This window comes from Notolepis coatsorum, assembly GCF_963971535.1.
Source record: "Notolepis coatsorum genome assembly, chromosome: 5".
Lineage (NCBI taxonomy): Eukaryota > Metazoa > Chordata > Actinopteri > Aulopiformes > Paralepididae > Notolepis > Notolepis coatsorum.
In genome coordinates this window covers 51,195,438-51,216,280 of record NC_140169.1, presented here as the reverse complement: position 1 = coordinate 51,216,280, position 20,843 = coordinate 51,195,438, and the positions used below count along the sequence as shown (strand labels likewise).

At 46.9% G+C, this 20,843-nt stretch overlaps 1 protein-coding gene across 1 annotated transcript in view; it reads right to left on the bottom strand.

Annotated features, from left to right (window-relative positions):
* Window positions 1–5,190: 5,190 nt before the first annotated feature.
* Window positions 5,191–20,843, bottom strand: part of chga (chromogranin A) — a gene marked incomplete at its 3' end in the record, with an annotated part of 79,767 nt that continues 64,114 nt past the window's right edge. Inside the window, exons 7-8 of the mRNA XM_084314091.1 lie at window positions 6,506–6,563; window positions 5,191–5,274 (exon numbers count right to left, since the gene is read on the bottom strand). Coding sequence (XP_084170217.1) covers window positions 5,191–5,274; window positions 6,506–6,563 — 142 coding nt within the window. The remainder of the gene's footprint in view (window positions 5,275–6,505; window positions 6,564–20,843) is intronic.

Here is a 20,843-nt window from a genome sequence, read left to right as displayed (position 1 = left end):
GAAGTGTCGGGGGCAGCGTGAGCCTCCCACGCGTTACTCCTCGACACTGAGAGATCGAGCTGCGCAGGTGAAAAGATGCGACTGCTGTTACCTCAAGTACCGGAGGGGACTTGTGCTATGTATGACTTAGTCCACATTGCAGCCGGCTTGTGGGAGGCAAGAAACAGCGTTCGTGACAGGGGAGGGTTGAATTGGATGATACGAAATTGGGATGGGAGGAAATATAGAAAAATGGGAGAAAAAGTGGATCAAAAAAAAAATTTACTCAGCTAAACTTACTGTGGTGTGTGTGTGTGTGCGTGTGTGTGTGCGTGTGTGCGTGCGTGCGTGCGTGCATGTGTGTGACGTAAATTGGGCGAGTGTGTGTGACTGAGGGGGGGACAGGCACGTGCACACAAAGAGCCCAAGGGGTGCTTGAGCACCTGCCCCTCTAAAGTCCTGTGCACGTCCCTGGAGGGGGAGACGAGAGAGGAAAAGCGCTGCCGGGCACGGCGGCTTATAAACGGACGTGAGGGTTTGTGCAAAACATCACGATGTTCACGATACGTTTTAAAGAGTATCGTTAATGAACTGTACCCGATATTTATTTAATGTCATCATATCGCCCACCCCTAGGTTAAACATGGTTCTCCCACCCACTCTGTTGGTGTTCTCACTGGCTGTGTCACAAGGACTGATGATAAACCAGGTTCCTCTGGGTTAGTGGACTGATGATAAACCAGGTTCCTCTGGGTTAGTGGACTGATGATAAACCAGGTTCCTCTGGGTTAGTGGACTGATGATAAACCATGTTCCTCTGGGTTAGTGGACTGATGATAAACCAGGTTCCTCTGGGTTAGTGGACTGATGATAAACCAGGTTCCTCTGGGTTAGTGGACTGATGATAAACCAGGTTCCTCTGGGTTAGTGGACTGATGATAAACCAGGTTCCTCTGGGTTAGTGGACTGATGATAAACCAGGTTCCTCTGGGTTAGTGGACTGATGATACACCAGGTTCCTCTGGGTTAGTGGACTGATGATAAACCAGGTTCCTCTGGGTTAGTGGACTGATGATAAACCAGGTTCCTCTGGGTTAGTGGACTGATGATAAACCAGGTTCCTCTGGGTTAGTGGACTGATGATAAACCATGTTCCTCTGGGTTAGTGGACTGATGATAAACCAGGTTCCTCTGGGTTAGTGGACTGATGATAAACCAGGTTCCTCTGGGTTAGTGGACTGATGATAAACCAGGTTCCTCTGGGTTAGTGGACTGATGATAAACCAGGTTCCTCTGGGTTAGTGGACTGATGATAAACCAGGTTCCTCTGGGTTAGTGGACTGATGATAAACCATGTTCCTCTGGGTTAGTGGACTGATGATAAACCAGGTTCCTCTGGGTTAGTGGACTGATGATAAACCAGGTTCCTCTGGGTTAGTGGACTGATGATAAACCAGGTTCCTCTGGGTTAGTGGACTGATGATACACCAGGTTCCTCTGGGTTAGTGGACTGATGATAAACCAGGTTCCTCTGGGTTAGTGGACTGATGATAAACCAGGTTCCTCTGGGTTAGTGGACTGATGATAAACCAGGTTCCTCTGGGTTAGTGGACTGATGATAAACCAGGTTCCTCTGGGTTAGTGGACTGATGATAAACCAGGTTCCTCTGGGTTAGTGGACTGATGATAAACCAGGTTCCTCTGGGTTAGTGGACTGATGATAAACCATGTTCCTCTGGGTTAGTGGACTGATGATAAACCAGGTTCCTCTGGGTTAGTGGACTGATGATACACCAGGTTCCTCTGGGTTAGTGGACTGATGATAAACCAGGTTCCTCTGGGTTAGTGGACTGATGATAAACCAGGTTCCTCTGGGTTAGTGGACTGATGATAAACCAGGTTCCTCTGGGTTAGTGGACTGATGATACACCAGGTTCCTCTGGGTTAGTGGACTGATGATAAACCAGGTTCCGCTGGGTTAGTGGACTGATGATAAACCAGGTTCCTCTGGGTTAGTGGACTGATGATAAACCAGGTTCCTCTGGGTTAGTGGACTGATGATAAACCAGGTTCCTCTGGGTTAGTGGACTGATGATAAACCAGGTTCCTCTGGGTTAGTGGACTGATGATAAACCAGGTTCCTCTGGGTTACACCTCTGGGTCACACCATGTTGCCTGTTACCTGTTATTGCACAATGTTTTTTGTATTGGATTCTATTATATGTTGTACCACTGTATTGCACATCGTTGCGGGCAAGACCACCCGCATTTCATTGTATACTCGTATGCCGTGACAAATAAAACTCTTGACTTGACTTGACTTGTTAGTGGACTGATGATAAACCCCTGTGGTGGTTGCCATGGTGACTGATAATGCCACACCTCTGCACCGTGAGTTAAAATAAAACAAAATAAACAGAAAGGCATTTTGTCTCCAACAATAGATATCAGTTTCCTCTCTGTGCGTTCATGTAGAAAGCTATCTGGCTGCATGTTAGCCTAGCTTAGCACAATGAATGGAAGCGGACATGGCCGGTTAGCCTTCGGGGGAGGTGTTAGTTGGACAATGCCTAGGCTAACCGTGCCATGTCCGCTTCCATTCATTGTGCTAAGCTAGGCTAACATGCAGCCAGATAGCTTTCTACTGAACGCACAGAGAGGAGACTGGTATCTATCTTCTTGTCTCCCTCTGGAGAAGAAGATAAGCTAATTTCCCAAAATATTGGCATGTTTTTTTTAAGCTTGTGCTAGAATGCTTCATTGTCTAGGCATCAGTGCCCATTATTTGCAAAGCTCTATGAGATTCAACAATCACATCACTATTTATACCTATTATCTATTCATAGCCTCCCATCGCTAGGTAACCATAGTACTCGGTCTGCTATTGGGGCATAATGGCTGTCTGTACTCAGTAGCCCAGAGAGAACAGCACAGAAGAGAGCATTACATAGAAACTGGTGTCTCTCTCTTTGTTTTGCATTACTGTTGAAAAGGGTTCAAAGATGCCACCTTCTCTTCGGCTGCCTCTCTCTCTCGTTCTCTCTCTATCTCTCTCTCTCTCTCTCTCTCTCTCTCTCTCTCTCTCTCTCTCTCTCTCTCTCTCTCTCTATATATATATATATATGTAACGGATGGCACCGCGAGGCGCAGTCACAATGGACTTCCGATGTTGTGAAGTGGCTGGGGCGAGTAGCGGTGCTATGGGTTAAACTCACTCTCACCCTTAAAAGACACATAGACACGTTACAAAGCAGTGAGTTCACCTCTTGGTGTGGTCTGTTTAAGATGACGATATGACAACCGTTACATATAATATATCTCTCTTTCTCTGTCTCTCTCTCTCTCTTTCTCTCAACCAGGAAGCAGAGAACAACATTCAACATTTCAACATTCGGATTGCAATACATTTCACAGAAGACACATTTATTGTTTATTTGGCAAAGGATTTACGATTGCCCAGTGTCTACTATTGTAGCCCAGTGAGAGTCTGCAGGGAAACTGTAGCTTAGTGACATTATCTTTGGACAGGTACATGGTAGACAGACCACGAATAGGGTCTAAGGTCCAAAATAGCAAAGTTATCCTTTAAGAGGTCTGTTTTGTTACATTTCTTTTAGGAGTTACTGAGGTGAAAGGGCAGAGTTCCAGAGGGGGGGGGGGGGGGGCAGTAATGGACAAGGCTCTGTCACCTCAGGTTGGGTGTTTATGTCGGGTGCTTGGCTGGTATGTGCAATCTTAAAATGGGTGGCGTCCCCCTTTAAACTCCAGATGCTTGAAAAGGACGAGTCACACAGAGATTTCAGATAAACTATCAAATTTATTTGTTTTCTTAAATAAATTCCATACAGTTTTGGAACACACAGCCATTTTGTCTAGTAAAAATGTCCAGTTATTGCCTTGGCTCGATTCCTCTCCGTTACAGCCAGTCATCAGTATAGGGATGGGGATCGAGACCCAGCTCTATATACGGTCCCAGTTCCAAATTGATCCAAACCAGAGAATCAATAAGGTCCGAGCTTATCGATACTGCTGTGGAGACTGATGGACCCTATAACTCAAGAGATGAGTCATTATGTCATTATTAAGATCCAATAACATACGGTTTCAAAACTCAAACAATTGTTATACAGTCAATCAAATCATTGGTGCACAAACATATATTGATTGTCTATTGTCTATCGATTGTATATAATAAAGTTTTTGTATTCAATTGAATTGCCCCACCCCCTTGTGCGCTTCGCTCTGTCACGTGGTCAGTCGGCTGCTTGTCAGGACGGCTGAACGTGCAAATCTGTCACCGGCTTGACGACATTTCAGTAAATATATATATTCAGAGTTAATTATATTGTTATATTGTTAATTATATTGTTTACACTGTTTATTTTTTCTCATATTTTTATATTCAGATACAATTGTATTGCCTATATTTATGTCTTTCTACTATTACCCTGCCCATACCTGTACCCCCCCCCCCTCCCCCTTGCTGCTATGACGCCAGAATTGCCCCAAGGGGGTCATCTTATCTTGTAGGTTAAAGGTGCTATAGATACAATTTTATGTAGATGAATCATTAAAACAATTATACATCCACAGAGCTTTTAGAAAGTTGTGGAATAAAAGTATTGCTTTTCCCATAAAAAACAAATTGATTCATGATTAATTTATCATTTTCAAAATGTTGGCGGGTGGTTTACATGTGTGTGCTCTAGTGCGACATCTAGTGGCTGAATTATATCTATAGCACCTTTAAGATTCCTTTTTCTGTTTGTTGTGTATAGCATTATTCTTAATTTTTTAATTTTTTTTGACATTTATTGCTGCTGATTATATTTGAGTATTTCTCATAGTTATATGTTATATGTTAAGTAATAAAAGCAATACATGGTCTGTTAAGAATCTATTGTCATCTGAATAATAGAAAAGTATCACTAGTGGTATCGATAAAGTCTCCAAAACGGTATCAATATGGATAGAAATGATCCCCATCCTGAGTCATTAAGCATCCTAGAAATAATCAAGAGATTTGTACAAGTATACATGAACTCACTGTACAGCCCACTGTTCAGCATGCTGTCACACTGCACCTCTCACTCAGTATACATCAACAGCTAACATGTTCTGAACACTCTCTCTCCCCCCCCCCGCCCTCTCTCTCTCTCTCTCTCCCCCCCCCCCCCCCCCCCCCCCCCCCCCTCTCTCTCTCGCTGTCTCTCAGCCTCGCCGGAGCTCGTGAAGTTTCTGGGCGACGTTTTCCAGCTCCGACTCGATGGCCGCCAGGCTTTCGATCCCCACCTCCTGCTCAGATACAGAGAGAGTGAGGGGGAGGGGGAGGGGGAGGGGGGGGGGACACACACACGTTGAATATTAAAGTCGTGGCAATGAATAGTTTTATATTGAAACTGAACGAGGGAACGAGAGACTTGAGCAGAGGGAACGAGCCCCTGTAAAAGTAACTAAGTAAGTAACTAAGTATCTCTACAGGTGAGCGTGACGCAGGGGTGTAAAAAGTACCCAGAAATAATACTTAAGTGAAAGTATGGGTACCGTCTCAAAATCTTACTCAAGTAAAAGTCTGGCTAAAAACACACTTGAGTAAAAGTTAAAAAGTTTCTACTTTTAAATGTACTTAAGTACTAAAAAGTAAAAGTCAAAACTTTTTTCTGACTGTCTATTCTTCTGATAGCAGGTGTTTAATCAAAGATCCCCGCTTTCTAGTCTTGCACAAGGACCAATCAGCATGGGTATGGGCGGGTTCATTTTCCATTGATGGGGATTTGATTGGCTGTTTTTAAATAAAGTGCGGCTGCAGGATTAATAACGTTAACGTTAGTTCGGCCAGAGAAACAAATATACTAATTAAAATGGTTGGACCTGCGAGATTTGTACTTTGTACTTTGTAGGTCTGCATTTTAAATGTAAGGAGTAAAAAGTAAGTTTTTTTTCTCTGAAATGTAATTGAGTAAAAGTACAAGTATACAAACCTAATAATACTCAGTACAAATCCCCAAAAACAGTACTTAAGTATTGTAATGAAGTACATAAGTACTTTACACCCCTGAGACGTCACGTTAACTCTGAGTGTGAGCTACTACAGAGGTGAGCAGACGTCACATGAAAATAATAATAATAATAATAATAATAATAATAATAATAATAATAATAATAATAATAATAATAATAATAATAATAATAATAATAATAATAATAATAATAATAATAATAATAATAATAATAATAATAATAATAATAATAATAATAATAATAATAATAATAATAATAATAAGGATAATAAAATTATAAAAAAATTATAATGATAATGAAAATAATAATAATAATAATAATAATAATAATAATAATAATAATAATAATAATAATAATAATAATAATAATAATAATAATAATAATAATAATAATAATAATAATAATAATAATAATAATAATAATAATAATAATAATAATGATAATAATATTAATAATAATAGTTTATTAGGTGATAGAAACAGACTGATGACAAGAAGAATCTCACCTCAGACTTCCTGCCGGCGCTGCCTTCCTCCTCGACGCCTCCCCTCCTCTCCTTGACGCCTCCCCTCCTCTCCTCGACGCCTCCCCTCCCCTCCTCAGGGGCCCTCCTCTCCTCGACGCCTCCCCTCCCCTCCTCAGGGGCCCTCCCCTCTTCGACGCCTCCCCTCCCCTCCTCGACGCCTCCCCTCCCCTCCTCGACGCCCCTCCCCCCCCCAGAGGCCCTCCTAGCGATCATCTGCAGCTCCTGCACTTCTGGGCTCCTGTGTCGCTGGTCCTCCTCCTTGGAGCGATGGGGCAGAGCGTCCTGCTGACTCCAGGCCTCCTCATTCACCTCCCTCTCTCCTGCTCCCTTCATCTTCCCTCCATCCTCCTCCTCCTCCTCCTCCTCCTCCTCTCCTCCCTCCCTCTGGGTTTTGGCGTTGTCGCGTAGGAACAGAGATCTCTTCTCCTCCTCCTCATCTCTCCCCTCCTCCTCCTCCTCCTCCTCCTCCTCCTCCTCCTCCTCCTCCTCGACAGGTGTCTTCTCCTGCGAGTTCTTGTCTGGTGTGTGTCTCTCCTCCGTGGATTTGTCACCTGAGGGAGATTTTAAATTAACAAACAGGGGCAAATGTTCAAAGTCTCTCTCTATTTTGACCCTTTCCTCTCTCTATACATCTGTCCCTGTTCACCATCCAGAGTGCCTGTGGCCCCATCATCATCATCATCATCATCATCATCATCATCATCATCATCATCATCATCATCACCATCATCATAATCATCACCATCATCATCATCATCATCATCATCACCATCATCATCATCATCACCATCACCATCATCATCATCATCATCATCATCACCATCATGAACAAGTGAATAAGATACTTCAGAGTGAATTATTTATGATTTCGAATTGGATAACTGAAAACAGACTAAAATTAAATGTAGCAAAAACAAAATGTCTTATACTCGGCTCTAAATATGCCTTAAGGTCGGAGCATAGACTGAGTCTCTCATTACAAGACGCTGGTATTGAACAAGTGAAGGAGGCCAAATTGTTGGGTGTAACTATTGACGAGGCACTACTTTGGTCTACCCAGATTAATAACATGGTTACCAGGATGAGTAGAAACATCTCCATAATAAGAATAAATGCCTACCTCCTAACAAATACAAAAATTAAAATGGTAGTACAATCTTTAGTCTTGTCCCATCTTGACTACTGCCCAGCAATTTGGTCTAGCGCGTCAAAGCAAGAGCTTAGTAAACTCCAGCTCACTCAAAATAGAGCTGCCCGACTCACTCTTCACTGCTCTATAAGGAATAGTGTGGAGGGAATGCATGCTGGACTGTCGTGGATGAGGGTGGAGGAGAGACTAGCATGCAGTTTGATTAGGTTTTTAAAGAACATTTGTACCTTGGGTAAACCCACTCAATTGTATTCTATGCTTTTATCCACCAATGATAGACATGACCATAATACCAGACATGCTTCAAGTAGTCGCTCCACCTGCCGGCCAAATCCTCCCCCCTGACCGACCTTTCCATCACAGTCGAGAATGCAGCTGTGACTGCGTCCCCGACCGCCAAGAACCTTGGTGTTGTCTTCGACGACCAGTTGAACTTCTCTGCTCATATCGCAGCGACAACCAGAACCTGCCGATTCCTCCTGAGCAACGTCAGAAGGATCCGCCCCTTCCTGACAAAAGAAGCCACCCAACTCCTCGTCCAATCAACAGTCATCTCCCGACTCGACTACTGCAACGCACTGCTCGCTGGCCTCCCGGCCACTGCCACTAAGCCTCTTCAACTCATTCAGAACGCAGCGGCCCGCCTGATCTCAAACCTACCGAAGTCGGCCCATGTCACCCCACTTCTTAGGGACCTGCACTGGCTCCCCATTGCTGCACAAATCCGCTTCAAGGCCCTCGACCTAGCATACCGTGCGGCAAAGGGAACTGCTCCCGCCTACCTCCGGTCAATGGTCTCTAACTACACACCCTCAAGACCCCTACGCTCTGCATCTTCTGGCCGCTTCAGACCTACTCCTATCCAAGCTCCGGGAGGGTCATCAAAGAGAAGTCGCCTATTCTCAGTCCTTGCCCCACAATGGTGGAATGAACTACCCACCCCAGTTAGGACAGCCGAAACACGTCCAATCGTTCGCCGTCGACTAAAGACGCACGTCTTCAACCATTATCTGAAAAAAATAATAAAAATCTAACCCTAACTAACCATACTGTCATGCACTTGTCCTAATAAACTAACCTACACTGTAGCACTCAACACTTTGATGAACATTGTTACTCAGCTGATAGAGTTGTGCCCTTCCTGATGGCTTGTCGTACAGAACTTGTAAGTCGATTTGGATAAAAGCGTCAGCTAAATGACTAAATGTAAAATGTAAATGTAGAACCAACGCTCTAAAGAAAACTGCAACTGTATAGAGCCATAACATATTGGAATAGGATCCCATTACATATTATACGGACGGAAAACAAGGACAGTTTCAAAAAGAAACTCAAAGGAGCCATAATCCGGAAGGAAATTAATATATGTCATGCATGAGTGTAGCTGCAGCCATGTTATCCAAAACGTCTTCTGATTACTTTGTGTGTTTTTTTTTCTTTTTAAAGGTATGGTGAAATTGATGTTTTAGTAACATTGATGAGCATTCTAAAAGCAATTCTTAAAAAGATTCAATTTTAAAAACAATCTTAAATCGTATTTAACACTGTATTTTGTATTTTGTTTTGTTTTGTTTTTTTGTTTTCTGTTTCTTTGCTTGCATGTAATTTTAGCCATCTTAATTGTTAGTTTCATTGTGTATTGTATGTTGAGTACTGCCTTTTAATAATTCCGTTTTGCAATAATTGTTTTTGTATGTTTTTTTGTGTGGACCCCAGGAAGACTAGCTGGTTGCCATGGCACCAGCTAATGGGGATCCGTAATAAAAAAAAAACATCATCATCATCATCATCATCATCATCATCATCATCATCACCATCATCATCATCATCACCTAACCCATGTCGGCCGCACCACGAGCGACATCACAGATCGCTATACTTCTTGGCAACGTGTCTATGTGTCTTTCTAAGGGGAAGTGAGTTTAGCTCGCAGTACCGCTTACTGCCACAGTCCCTTCACACGTCCATCGTGACTGTGGACATTACTCACAGACCTCCGTTACACACACACACACACACACACACACACACACACACACACACACACACACACACATACATACATACACACATACACACATACACACATACACACATACACACACACATACACACATACACACATACACACACACACACATACATACATACATACATACATACATACATACATACATACATACATACATACATACATACATACATACATACATACATACCAGTGCATGTGAGCGGATTGGAGCGTGAGCGGCGCGGGGAGCGGAGCGGGCGGTTTTGACGTGAGCGAGGAGTGGGTTTTAAAATGGGTCGGCGCGACGTCCGGAGCGAGAGTTCTCCTCCGCTCCAATCCACTCCAGGCCGCTCACAGTGGTTTAACACTGATGTAATATACATGTAGTACAATGCCAAAGCAACAGATGGCGATGTACAAACATGAAGGCCATTTTCAACCAATGAGAAGGGTGAACCTGTGATATCCTGTTCAGGCTTTGTCACTCACTCCTGTTAGAAAAAGTATCGACGCCATTGTTGTTGTCGTTAGCTTACATGCTAACGTTAATGGCAGCGACCATAGCATTGTGGCTCGGCTAGCTATCATCGCTTAATAGAGCTAGTGAATGGATAAACAACGTTATTTAACATTGCAGAATTGGTACAATTACAATGCGGCTCAATACAAACAATTGTTAAGGGGCCCAGGGGGTGTAGACTGTTGTAGTTTGAGCTAATTTACACCATGCTCCAAAAAAAAAAATCTGCAGAGCGATCTGGCGCGGGGAGCGGGGAGCGCTCGATTCAAGGTGAGTGGTGAGCGAGCGGAGAGCGACTTGGGGGCGGGGTCAACATGAGCGATTAGCGGAGCTTTAAAGAGCGAAGAGCGGATTTCTCGGCCGCGCCGATCCGCTCACGTGGCCTGATACATACACACACACATACATACACACATACACACACACACACACACACACACACACACACACACACACACATACATACATACATACATACATACATACATACATACATACATACATACATACATACATACATACATACATACATACATACATACATACATACATACACACACATACACACACATACATACACACATACACACACACATACATACATACTTACATACATACATACATACATACATACATACATACATACATACATACATACATACATACATACATACATACATACATACATACATACATACATACATACATACATACATACATACATACTGTTACGAAGGATCAGATTAAACCGAATATATATATTTACTACTTGATATATATTGCATAGTATTTGTATATCGTTTGATATCCCTTGGGTATTCCTTGTACATATACACGGAATATCCCTTTAACCTAGTACAGACCATAATATTTCGTTCTCTTATTGGATAGCGATCCACTAGGCGCCACTGCCATACCCCCAAGGTCTGGTTCAAAGTCACCGCCAAGGCTTGTCTCAACATGCCCGGTTCTGCGCAAGAATACGAGACAGGAATAAGGCTGGTACTAGATTGTTCACCCAACGTATAAATACGGCGCAGGTGAATACAGCAGTTAGTTAGCCTAAAGTCAAGTTAACCTAGAAACGCGTTACCCTCAAACGTAAAGCCTTCATCACGAGTCAACGACCAAGTGAAGTGAGCAACCGTGCATCTAAATAGAGCACTTATAACCGCGTGCGAATAGGACAGTAAAAGTGTCAGAGCTTAGTGGAATAACGTCAAGTTCGACCTAGTTAATGTGAAGTACCGCGCACCGGAGAATCTACACCGGTGAATGCAGAGCCCTTTCCAGCTGGATTATTGCTTTGGTCCTGTAGCTGTTGGAGCGGAGGAGAATCGTCTACACCCCACTACTGTGTGGGATTTACCCGTGAGGAACATCACTCGAGCCCGTCTCCAGGAGAGGCTGGCTGGCTTTCACCTATGCTGCACGCATACTTGGATTACAGCTGCTGCTTTCGTCTGCCGATCAAGGGAGTAATGTACCGTCTCCCGTAGCAGGAGCTTATTGATTCCCCGCTGATCCAGAGTTTGCATTCGAACATTTCCTCCCCCTGCTGGCCTACAACCGGAGGGACCCTACTAGTATCTCCCGCTGCCCTACTAGTGTACCATAGATATAATTCCTATTGATACAGGTGGTATTCATTATCTCCTGCGTAATATGATAATGGACTTACGTTATTGATTTACTCACGCACATTCTTTCGCCTTATAAGCGCGACCCTACGTAAAGTATTGTTATATACTATCATTGCTGCTAATAAATATTATTCTAACCAAGATTTGTGTGGAACCGTGTCATTGTGGAGGTGTTCATATCATATACCTGTGTACTGTATGGCCAGTAGTAATGTACATAAGACAGTAGTGGTTTAATGATACCATACTTATTAATACAGTCAGGGAATTGTACCCCTCAGTTACAATTGGTCCTTCGAGCCGGAGGGTAATTAGCGTAATATTAATATAATATTAATATTAACATGGCCGATGATGAACACTCCACAAACGGTTCTCCTAAGTTAGATCGCCCGCAGCGCAGACAGCAGCCACCTCTTTCCCTAGAGGACTACGCTGACAGTCTACTACCTAGCTTTATAAAAAAGTTAAGTACGGCTAAAATAAATAAAGCGGATAGTCAAGGTATGTCAAACCCTACCGACCAGGCGACCCCGCCAGTAGAGACCCTAGTGGGTTCTAACGTAACTGACCAAGCTCACGGGGGGGACCAGGAGGGACATGACATGACTTTACCCCCCGACAACGCCAACGGGACAGTCCCCGGAGAGCTCCAGGATAAAGAAAGCGCTCCAGGGACGGAACCCGACCCACTACCAGAAGAGACGCACACCCAGGAGATGGATCTCCTCGGAGCGCGACAGGAGAACGGATCTCCAACGAGCACTGCCAGAAGCCGATCACCTCCGCCTGTGTCTTCCCCCAGCGAAGCGGACAAGATGCTGGCGCAGGCACTCATCGCCACCCTGGCAGCCTCCACCGAGCGCGAACGAGCTGCAGACCAACGAGAGCGCCTTCACGCGCAACTCCAAGCGCAAGCCCTCAGTGAACGCGAACATTCTGCAACCGAGCGAGAGCGCTTCCAGGCGCAACAAAGGAGTGAAGACGACCGCATAAGACTGGAGACCAGACGCCTTCAGACGGAAGAGAACATTGAAAGAAGCCGCGCCGATGCACAGCACGCCGCCGCCAACGCACAGCGCGACGCCGCAAATGCACAGCTCCACGCCGCCCATGCCAGCGCCAATGCACAGCGCGACGCCGCCAATGCCCACCGCGAAGCAGAGCGCGACGCCGCCCATGCCCGGCGCGAAGCAGAGCGCGACCGGCAGCAGGCGAAGATGGTAGAACAATTGATGGCCATGGCGACACCCCCCCGCTCCGCACGGAGCTCCCGGAGATCGTCACGACAAGGGTCTAGGACACATTCCCCTACCCGACCAAGCGACCTGGGACCCCGCCAACAGGAGGATCCTGTCCACGTCTCCGAACCCCCTCCCCGGCCGGTCCATACGAGACCCAGCAACCGGGAAGAACCGGACCACGCCGAGAGACTGAACAGAAGACTCCAGGACCTAGCAGAGGAAGAGGAAGAGGAGGAATGTCAAGCCGACCAGCAGCAACGTACTCTGGACCAGGAGGCCCAGTACAGCCCCGACCAGCAGCAACGTACTCTGGACCAGGAGGCCCAGTACAGCCCCGACCAGCAGCAACGTACTCTGGACCAGGAGGTCCAGTACAGCCCAGACGTCAGCCCCGAGGCACTGCGCTACAAACCCCCGACTCAACTCACGGGTGAGTTTGACGCACCGTCAGCACCGAGGAACAGCACCTGGGTACCCGACCTTCGGTACCCACCAAGTACCAGCCCAAGACGACACGCACGGGGAGACTCGCCCAGGAGGCCTCTCCCCCAACGCTCACCGATGTGCCAGCCATCCATGGCATCGTACCTTGGCACACCGACGTTCCCGGACTTCACACACGAGAACAGAGCACAGTACACAGAGCTACGAATGTGCTTAGAGACAATGATGTACCAGATGAAACGTACAAGTATGCTATCCTACTCAAGCACCTGAAGGTGCCCAGAGCGCACAATATAGCGCTGGCATATTCCAACTCTACTACCCCATACACCGCGGCTCTAGTAGCCCTCGACCAACGTTACGGACGCATATGGGACTACGTGATACAGGAGATAAGAGACATTGACCGTCTCCCCCCAGCCAGAGACAACAGAGCATTGGATGACCTCTCTATCAAGGTACAGTCCCTGGTAGGGATGCTGGGGTCCCAAAAGGAAAAAGGGATATACGAACTGTACGCTAACTCTAATGTAGAGAGGATATTAGAGAAGCTCCCTCCCGCCCGACAAGAGCGTTTTCGGCGGCAGAGAGACCACTGTGACCCCAACGGCCCAGAGGCATCCCTCCTAGACCTGTCTGAGTTCCTCGCCAGGGAGGTCAGCAGCTTACGACTGGACACGTTCGTATGGAGTGGACCAAGCCCAAGACCAGGACCTCGGGGATTAAATGATAACCGCCGGTCGGTGACCATTATGCACCAAGCCGAATCAGTACCGCAGCACAAGAACCACAACACCCCCTCGACGAAAGAGGAGTGGAAGATTGAATGCCAGTACTGTGAAGGGGAACATCGGCTGTATCAATGCGACACTTTCGGGAAGCTGACCACGGACGAGGTGAGTCAGTGGATCAAGGACCACCGCCGCTGCTTCCGCTGCGCGCGCAGCCATATGGCAGCTGAGTGCCGCTTGAAGAAGAAGTGTGGCAGGTGCGGCGGCACCCACTTGGAGGTCCTGCATGACATCAACAAGCGTCCGCCAGGACAACAAAGTGGGCCCGTCACGGTAATGTACCAGGCCGAGGCGGTGGTACCAGTACCAAAGATCCACCAGACCGCTCCCTGGTGTCCCGACTGCTACAGCAGACACTGGGAGTCACGGTGCTACTCGGACGACCGCGAGTCGGCGCCACCCCAGACGATCCAAAGCAACCGACCAACAGGAGTGCTCCACATTGACCAGCATAGCGGGACCCCCCGAGTGTTCATCAAAGTGGTCAGAGTGCTCCTGAGCTACGAGGACAAGGTCCTGGACACTTACGCCGTCCTGGACGATGGGTCTGAAAAGACTCTCCTCCTCGCTTCCGCCGCAGCCCAGTTGGGCCTGCGGGGTGCCAAAGGTACCATGACCATACGCACCATCAGAAGGGACCAGAAGACCATAAAAGGTGAAAGGGTCTCCTTCAAGATAGCAGCGGTGGACCAGCCCGAGAAGCAGTATAGTATAACCAACGTTTTCACCAGCCACGACATAGGCCTGTCCCAGTACACCTACCCCATACCACAGCTGATGGCGAAGTATGTGCACCTACGTCAACTACCTATACCGCTTATCGACGGCGCCACACCGACCCTGCTCATCGGCTCCGACCACGCGGACCTCATTCTCCCAATTGAGGCGGCCCACATCGGACCCAAAGGATGCCCAGTCGCGGTTCAGACCCGACTGGGGTGGACGCTCCAGGGCCCCCTCTACGGACTTGACAGTCAACCCACGTCTACACGCTGCCTACACACAAAGGCGAGCGACACCGGCCACTCCCTCGTACAGCCCGTTGAGAGGCTATTGACATTAAGCGAGAGGCCTGTGAGAGAACCGTGGGCACAAGAGGGAGTTCGGAACTCCACCCCCCTCAGCTGCGCTCCAGACGTAGCTGACATCGAACCCAGCACCCCGAGCGACTCCTTGATGGGGCGGCCGGAACCGGCCCCTCCTCAGACGGGGTACAGAGCAAACAAGAGAACCAGACGGAGGTGGAGGCGCAGCCAAGCACAGATCAAAGCAGTCTCAGGCCCGCTTCCTCCTAACCCCCCTACCATCCCTTCCAGCCCGTCAGAAGCGGGTCAAGGACGGGGACAACTTAAAAGTGGACACAGTCGTCGTGATCATAGACCAGTCACTACCCCGAGCTGCGTGGCCGGCCGGCCGCGTAAGCAAAGTGATCACTGGTGCCGACGGAAAGGTCAGGGCGGCAGAAGTGCTCGTCCAGGGGCGGACATACACCCGGCCCGTGGCAAGGCTGATAGAGTTGCCAAGGCTGCCCGACTCTCTCGATGACGACCATGACCCCCCGACTTTGTGAACTGCCCTACCCTCACAACGGACATTGAGTAGTGGACAGTGCGGTTAATCTGTCTCTGCTTATCTAATTAGGTGGGACTAATTAGGAGGCGGCTGTTACGAAGGATCAGATTAAACCGAATATATATATTTACTACTTGATATATATTGCATAGTATTTGTATATCGTTTGATATCCCTTGGGTATTCCTTGTACATATACACGGAATATCCCTTTAACCTAGTACAGACCATAATATTTCGTTCTCTTATTGGATAGCGATCCACTAGGCGCCACTGCCATACCCCCAAGGTCTGGTTCAAAGTCACCGCCAAGGCTTGTCTCAACATGCCCGGTTCTGCGCAAGAATACGAGACAGGAATAAGGCTGGTACTAGATTGTTCACCCAACGTATAAATACGGCGCAGGTGAATACAGCAGTTAGTTAGCCTAAAGTCAAGTTAACCTAGAAACGCGTTACCCTCAAACGTAAAGCCTTCATCACGAGTCAACGACCAAGTGAAGTGAGCAACCGTGCATCTAAATAGAGCACTTATAACCGCGTGCGAATAGGACAGTAAAAGTGTCAGAGCTTAGTGGAATAACGTCAAGTTCGACCTAGTTAATGTGAAGTACCGCACACCGGAGAATCTACACCGGTGAATGCAGAGCCCTTTCCAGCTGGATTATTGCTTTGGTCCTGTAGCTGTTGGAGCGGAGGAGAATCGTCTACACCCCACTACTGTGTGGGATTTACCCGTGAGGAACATCACTCGAGCCCGTCTCCAGGAGAGGCTGGCTGGCTTTCACCTATGCTGCACGCATACTTGGATTACAGCTGCTGCTTTCGTCTGCCGATCAAGGGAGTAATGTACCGTCTCCCGTAGCAGGAGCTTATTGATTCCCCGTTGATCCAGAGTTTGCATTCGAACATTTCCTCCCCCTGCTGGCCTACAACCGGAGGGACCCTACTAGTATCTCCCGCTGCCCTACTAGTGTACCATAGATATAATTCCTATTGATACAGGTGGTATTCATTATCTTCTGCGTAATATGATAATGGACTTACGTTATTGATTTACTCACGCACATTCTTTCGCCTTATAAGCGCGACCCTACGTAAAGTATTGTTATATACTATCATTGCTGCTAATAAATATTATTCTAACCAAGATTTGTGTGGAACCGTGTCATTGTGGAGGTGTTCATATCATATACCTGTGTACTGTATGGCCAGTAGTAATGTACATAAGACAGTAGTGGTTTAATGATACCATACTTATTAATACAGTCAGGGAATTGTACCCCTCAGTTACACATACATACATACATACATACATACATACATACATACATACATACATACATACATACATACATACATACATACATACATACATACATACATACATACATACATACATACATACACACACACACACACACATACACACACACACACACACACACACACACACACATACATACATACATACATACATACATACATACATACATACATACATACATACATACATACATACATACATACATACATACATACATACATACAGACACACACACACACACACACACATACATACATACATACATACATACATACATACATACATACATACATACATACATACATACATACATACATACATACATACATACATACATACATACATACATACATACATACATACATACATACATACACACACACACACACATACATACATACATACATACACACATACACACATACATACATACATACATACATACATACATACATACATACATACATACATACATACATACATACATACATACATACATACATACATACATACATACATACTGTTACGAAGGATCAGATTAAACGGAATATATATATTTATTAATTGATATATATTGCATAATATTTGTATATCGTTTGATATCCCTTGTGTATTCCTTGTACATATACACGGAATATCCCTTTTACCTAGTACAGACCATAATATTTCGTTCTCCTATTGGACAGCGGTCCCTTAGGCGCCATTGCCATACCCCCAAGGTCTGGTTCAAAGTCACCGCCAAAGACATGTCTGGACATGAACGGCTCTGCGCAAGGATACGAGACAGGAATAGGGCTGGTACTAGTTTGTTCACCTAACGTATAAATACGGCGCAGGTGAATACAGAAGTTAAGTTACCCAATAAGTTGAAGCCTCACCCACGATACAACGTGCGGTGAAGTATGGCCTGTTTGGCCCCAAATAGAGCATTGAGACCGCGTGCGAATTAATAACTGAAGTATCAGAGTTTAACGCTGTACCGTCGAGTTCGACCTATTCTATTAATTCAGTAATAGTCTATTTATGTATAGTGTATCGTGCGGCTACCGTTCTACAGTGACCAGCATCACCAACGTTTCCTCGTACCAGCTAGTGTGCTTATCCAGGCTGGGCTGCTTACCCTGGCGCTTTCACCCGAGTGTGGACATGTACACTGGATAATCTACCCGACGACTACATAGCCCTTTTCGGCTGGATTATATTCGCTTTGGTCCTGTAATTGATGGAGCGGAGAATCGCCTACACCCACAATTGTGTGGGATTTACCCTGTGAGGAGCAACGTCGAGCCCGCCTCTCAGAAGCCTGAGGCTGGCTAGCTTTCTTCCATGCGGAGCTGCATGCCACGGAGAACAGCTGTTATTCGTCTGCGGATCAAGAGCTTATTGCACCGTCTCCTGTACTTGGAGTCTCTCTATTCATCGTTGACCCAGACTCTACTACCGACAAATCCTCTCCCCTTGCTGGCCTACAACCGGAGGGACCCTACCAGTATCTCCCGCTGCCTTACTAGAGTACCATAGATATAATTCCTAAGATTCAGGTTGTATTCATTATATCCTGCGTAATATGAGAATGGACATACGTTATTGATTTGCTTACGCACATTCTTTTGCCTTATAAGCGCACCCTACGTAAAGTATTGTTATATATACTATCATTGCTGCTAATAAATATTCTTAAACCCAGTTTTGTGTGGAACCGTGTCATTGTGGGAAGTGTTCATCTAAGATACCTGTGTACTGTATGGCCAGTAGTAATGTACATAAGACAGTAGTGGTTTAATGATACCATACTTATATAATACAGTCAGGGAATTGTACCCCTCAGTTACAATTGGTCCTTCGAGCCGGAGGGTAATTAGCGTAATATTAATATAATATTAATATTAACATGGCCGATGATGAACACTCCACAAACGGTTCTCCTAAACTAGATCGCCCGCAGTGCAGACAGCAGCCACCTCTTTCCCTAGAGGACTACGCTGACAGTCTACTACCTAGCTTTATAAAGAAGTTAAGTACGGATAAAATAAATAAAGCGGATAGTAAAAGTATGTCAAACCCTACCGACCAGGCGACCCCGCCAGTAGAGACCCTAGTGGGTTCTAAACGTAACTGACCAAGCTCACGGAGGGGACCAGGAGGGACCTGACATGACTTTACCCCCCGCCAACGTCAACGAGGTAGTCCCTGGAGAGCTCCAGGATAAAGAAAGCCCTCCAGGGACGGAACCCGACCCACTACCAGAAGAGACGCACACCCAGGAGACGGACCTCCTCGGAGCGCGACAGGAGAACGGATCTCCAACGAGCACTGCCAGAAGCCGATCACCTTAGCCTGTGTCTTCCCCCAGCGAAGCGGACAAGATGCTGGCGCAGGCACTCATCGCCACCCTGGCAGCCTCCACCGAACGCGATCGACTTCAAGCGCAACAGACGAGCGAGCGCGAACAAGCTGCAGACAAACGAGAGCGCCTTCACGCGCAACTCCAAGCGCAAGCCCTCAGTGAATGCGAACATTCTGCAACCGAGCGAGAGCGCTTCCAGGCGCAACAAAGGAGTGAAGACGACCGCATAAGACTGGAGACCAGACGCCTTCAGACGGAAGAGAACATTGAAAGAAGCCGCCGCGAAGCAGTGCGCGACGCTGCCCATGCCCAGCGCGAGGCAGAGCGCGACCGGCTGCAGGCGCAGCTGATGGACAAATTGATTGCCATGGCGACACCCCCTCACTCCGCACGGAGCTCCCGGAGATCATCACGACAAGGGTCTAGGGCACATTCCCCTACCCGACCAAGCGACCCGGGACCCCGCCAACAGGAGGATCCTGTCCACGTCTCCGAACCCCCTCCCCGGCCGGTCCATACGAGACCCAGCAACCGGGAAGAACCGGACCACGCCGAGAGACTGAACAGAAGACTCCAGGACCTAGCAGAGGAAGAGGAGGAGGAAGAGGAGGAATGTCAAGCCGACCAGCAGCAACGTACTCTGGACCAGGAGGCCCAGTACAGCCCCGACCAGCAGCAACGTACTCTGGACCAGGAGGTCCAGTACAGCCCAGACGTCAGCCCCGAGGCACTGCGCTACAAACCCCCGACTCAACTCACGGGTGAGTTTGACGCACCGCCAGCCCAGAGGAACAGCACCTGGGTACCTGACCTTCGGTACCCACCAAGTACCAGCCCAAGACAACACGCATGGGGAGACTCGCCCAGGAGGCCTCTCCCCCAACGCTCACCGATGTGCCAGCCATCCATGGCATCGTACCTTGGCACACCGACGTTCCCGGACTTCACACACGAGAACAGAGCACAGTACACAGAGCTACGAATGTGCTTAGAGACAATGATGTCCGATGTACCGGATGAAACGTACAAGTATGCTATCCTACTCAAGCACCTGAAGGTGCCCAGAGCGCACAATATAGCGCTGGCATATTCCAACTCTATTACCCCATACACCGCGGCTCTAGTAGCCCTCGACCAACGTTATGGACGCATATGGGACTACGTGATACAGGAGATAAGAGACATTGACCGTCTCCCCCCAGCCAGAGACAACAGAGCATTGGATGACCTCTCTATCAAGGTACAGTCCCTGGTAGGGATGCTGGGGTC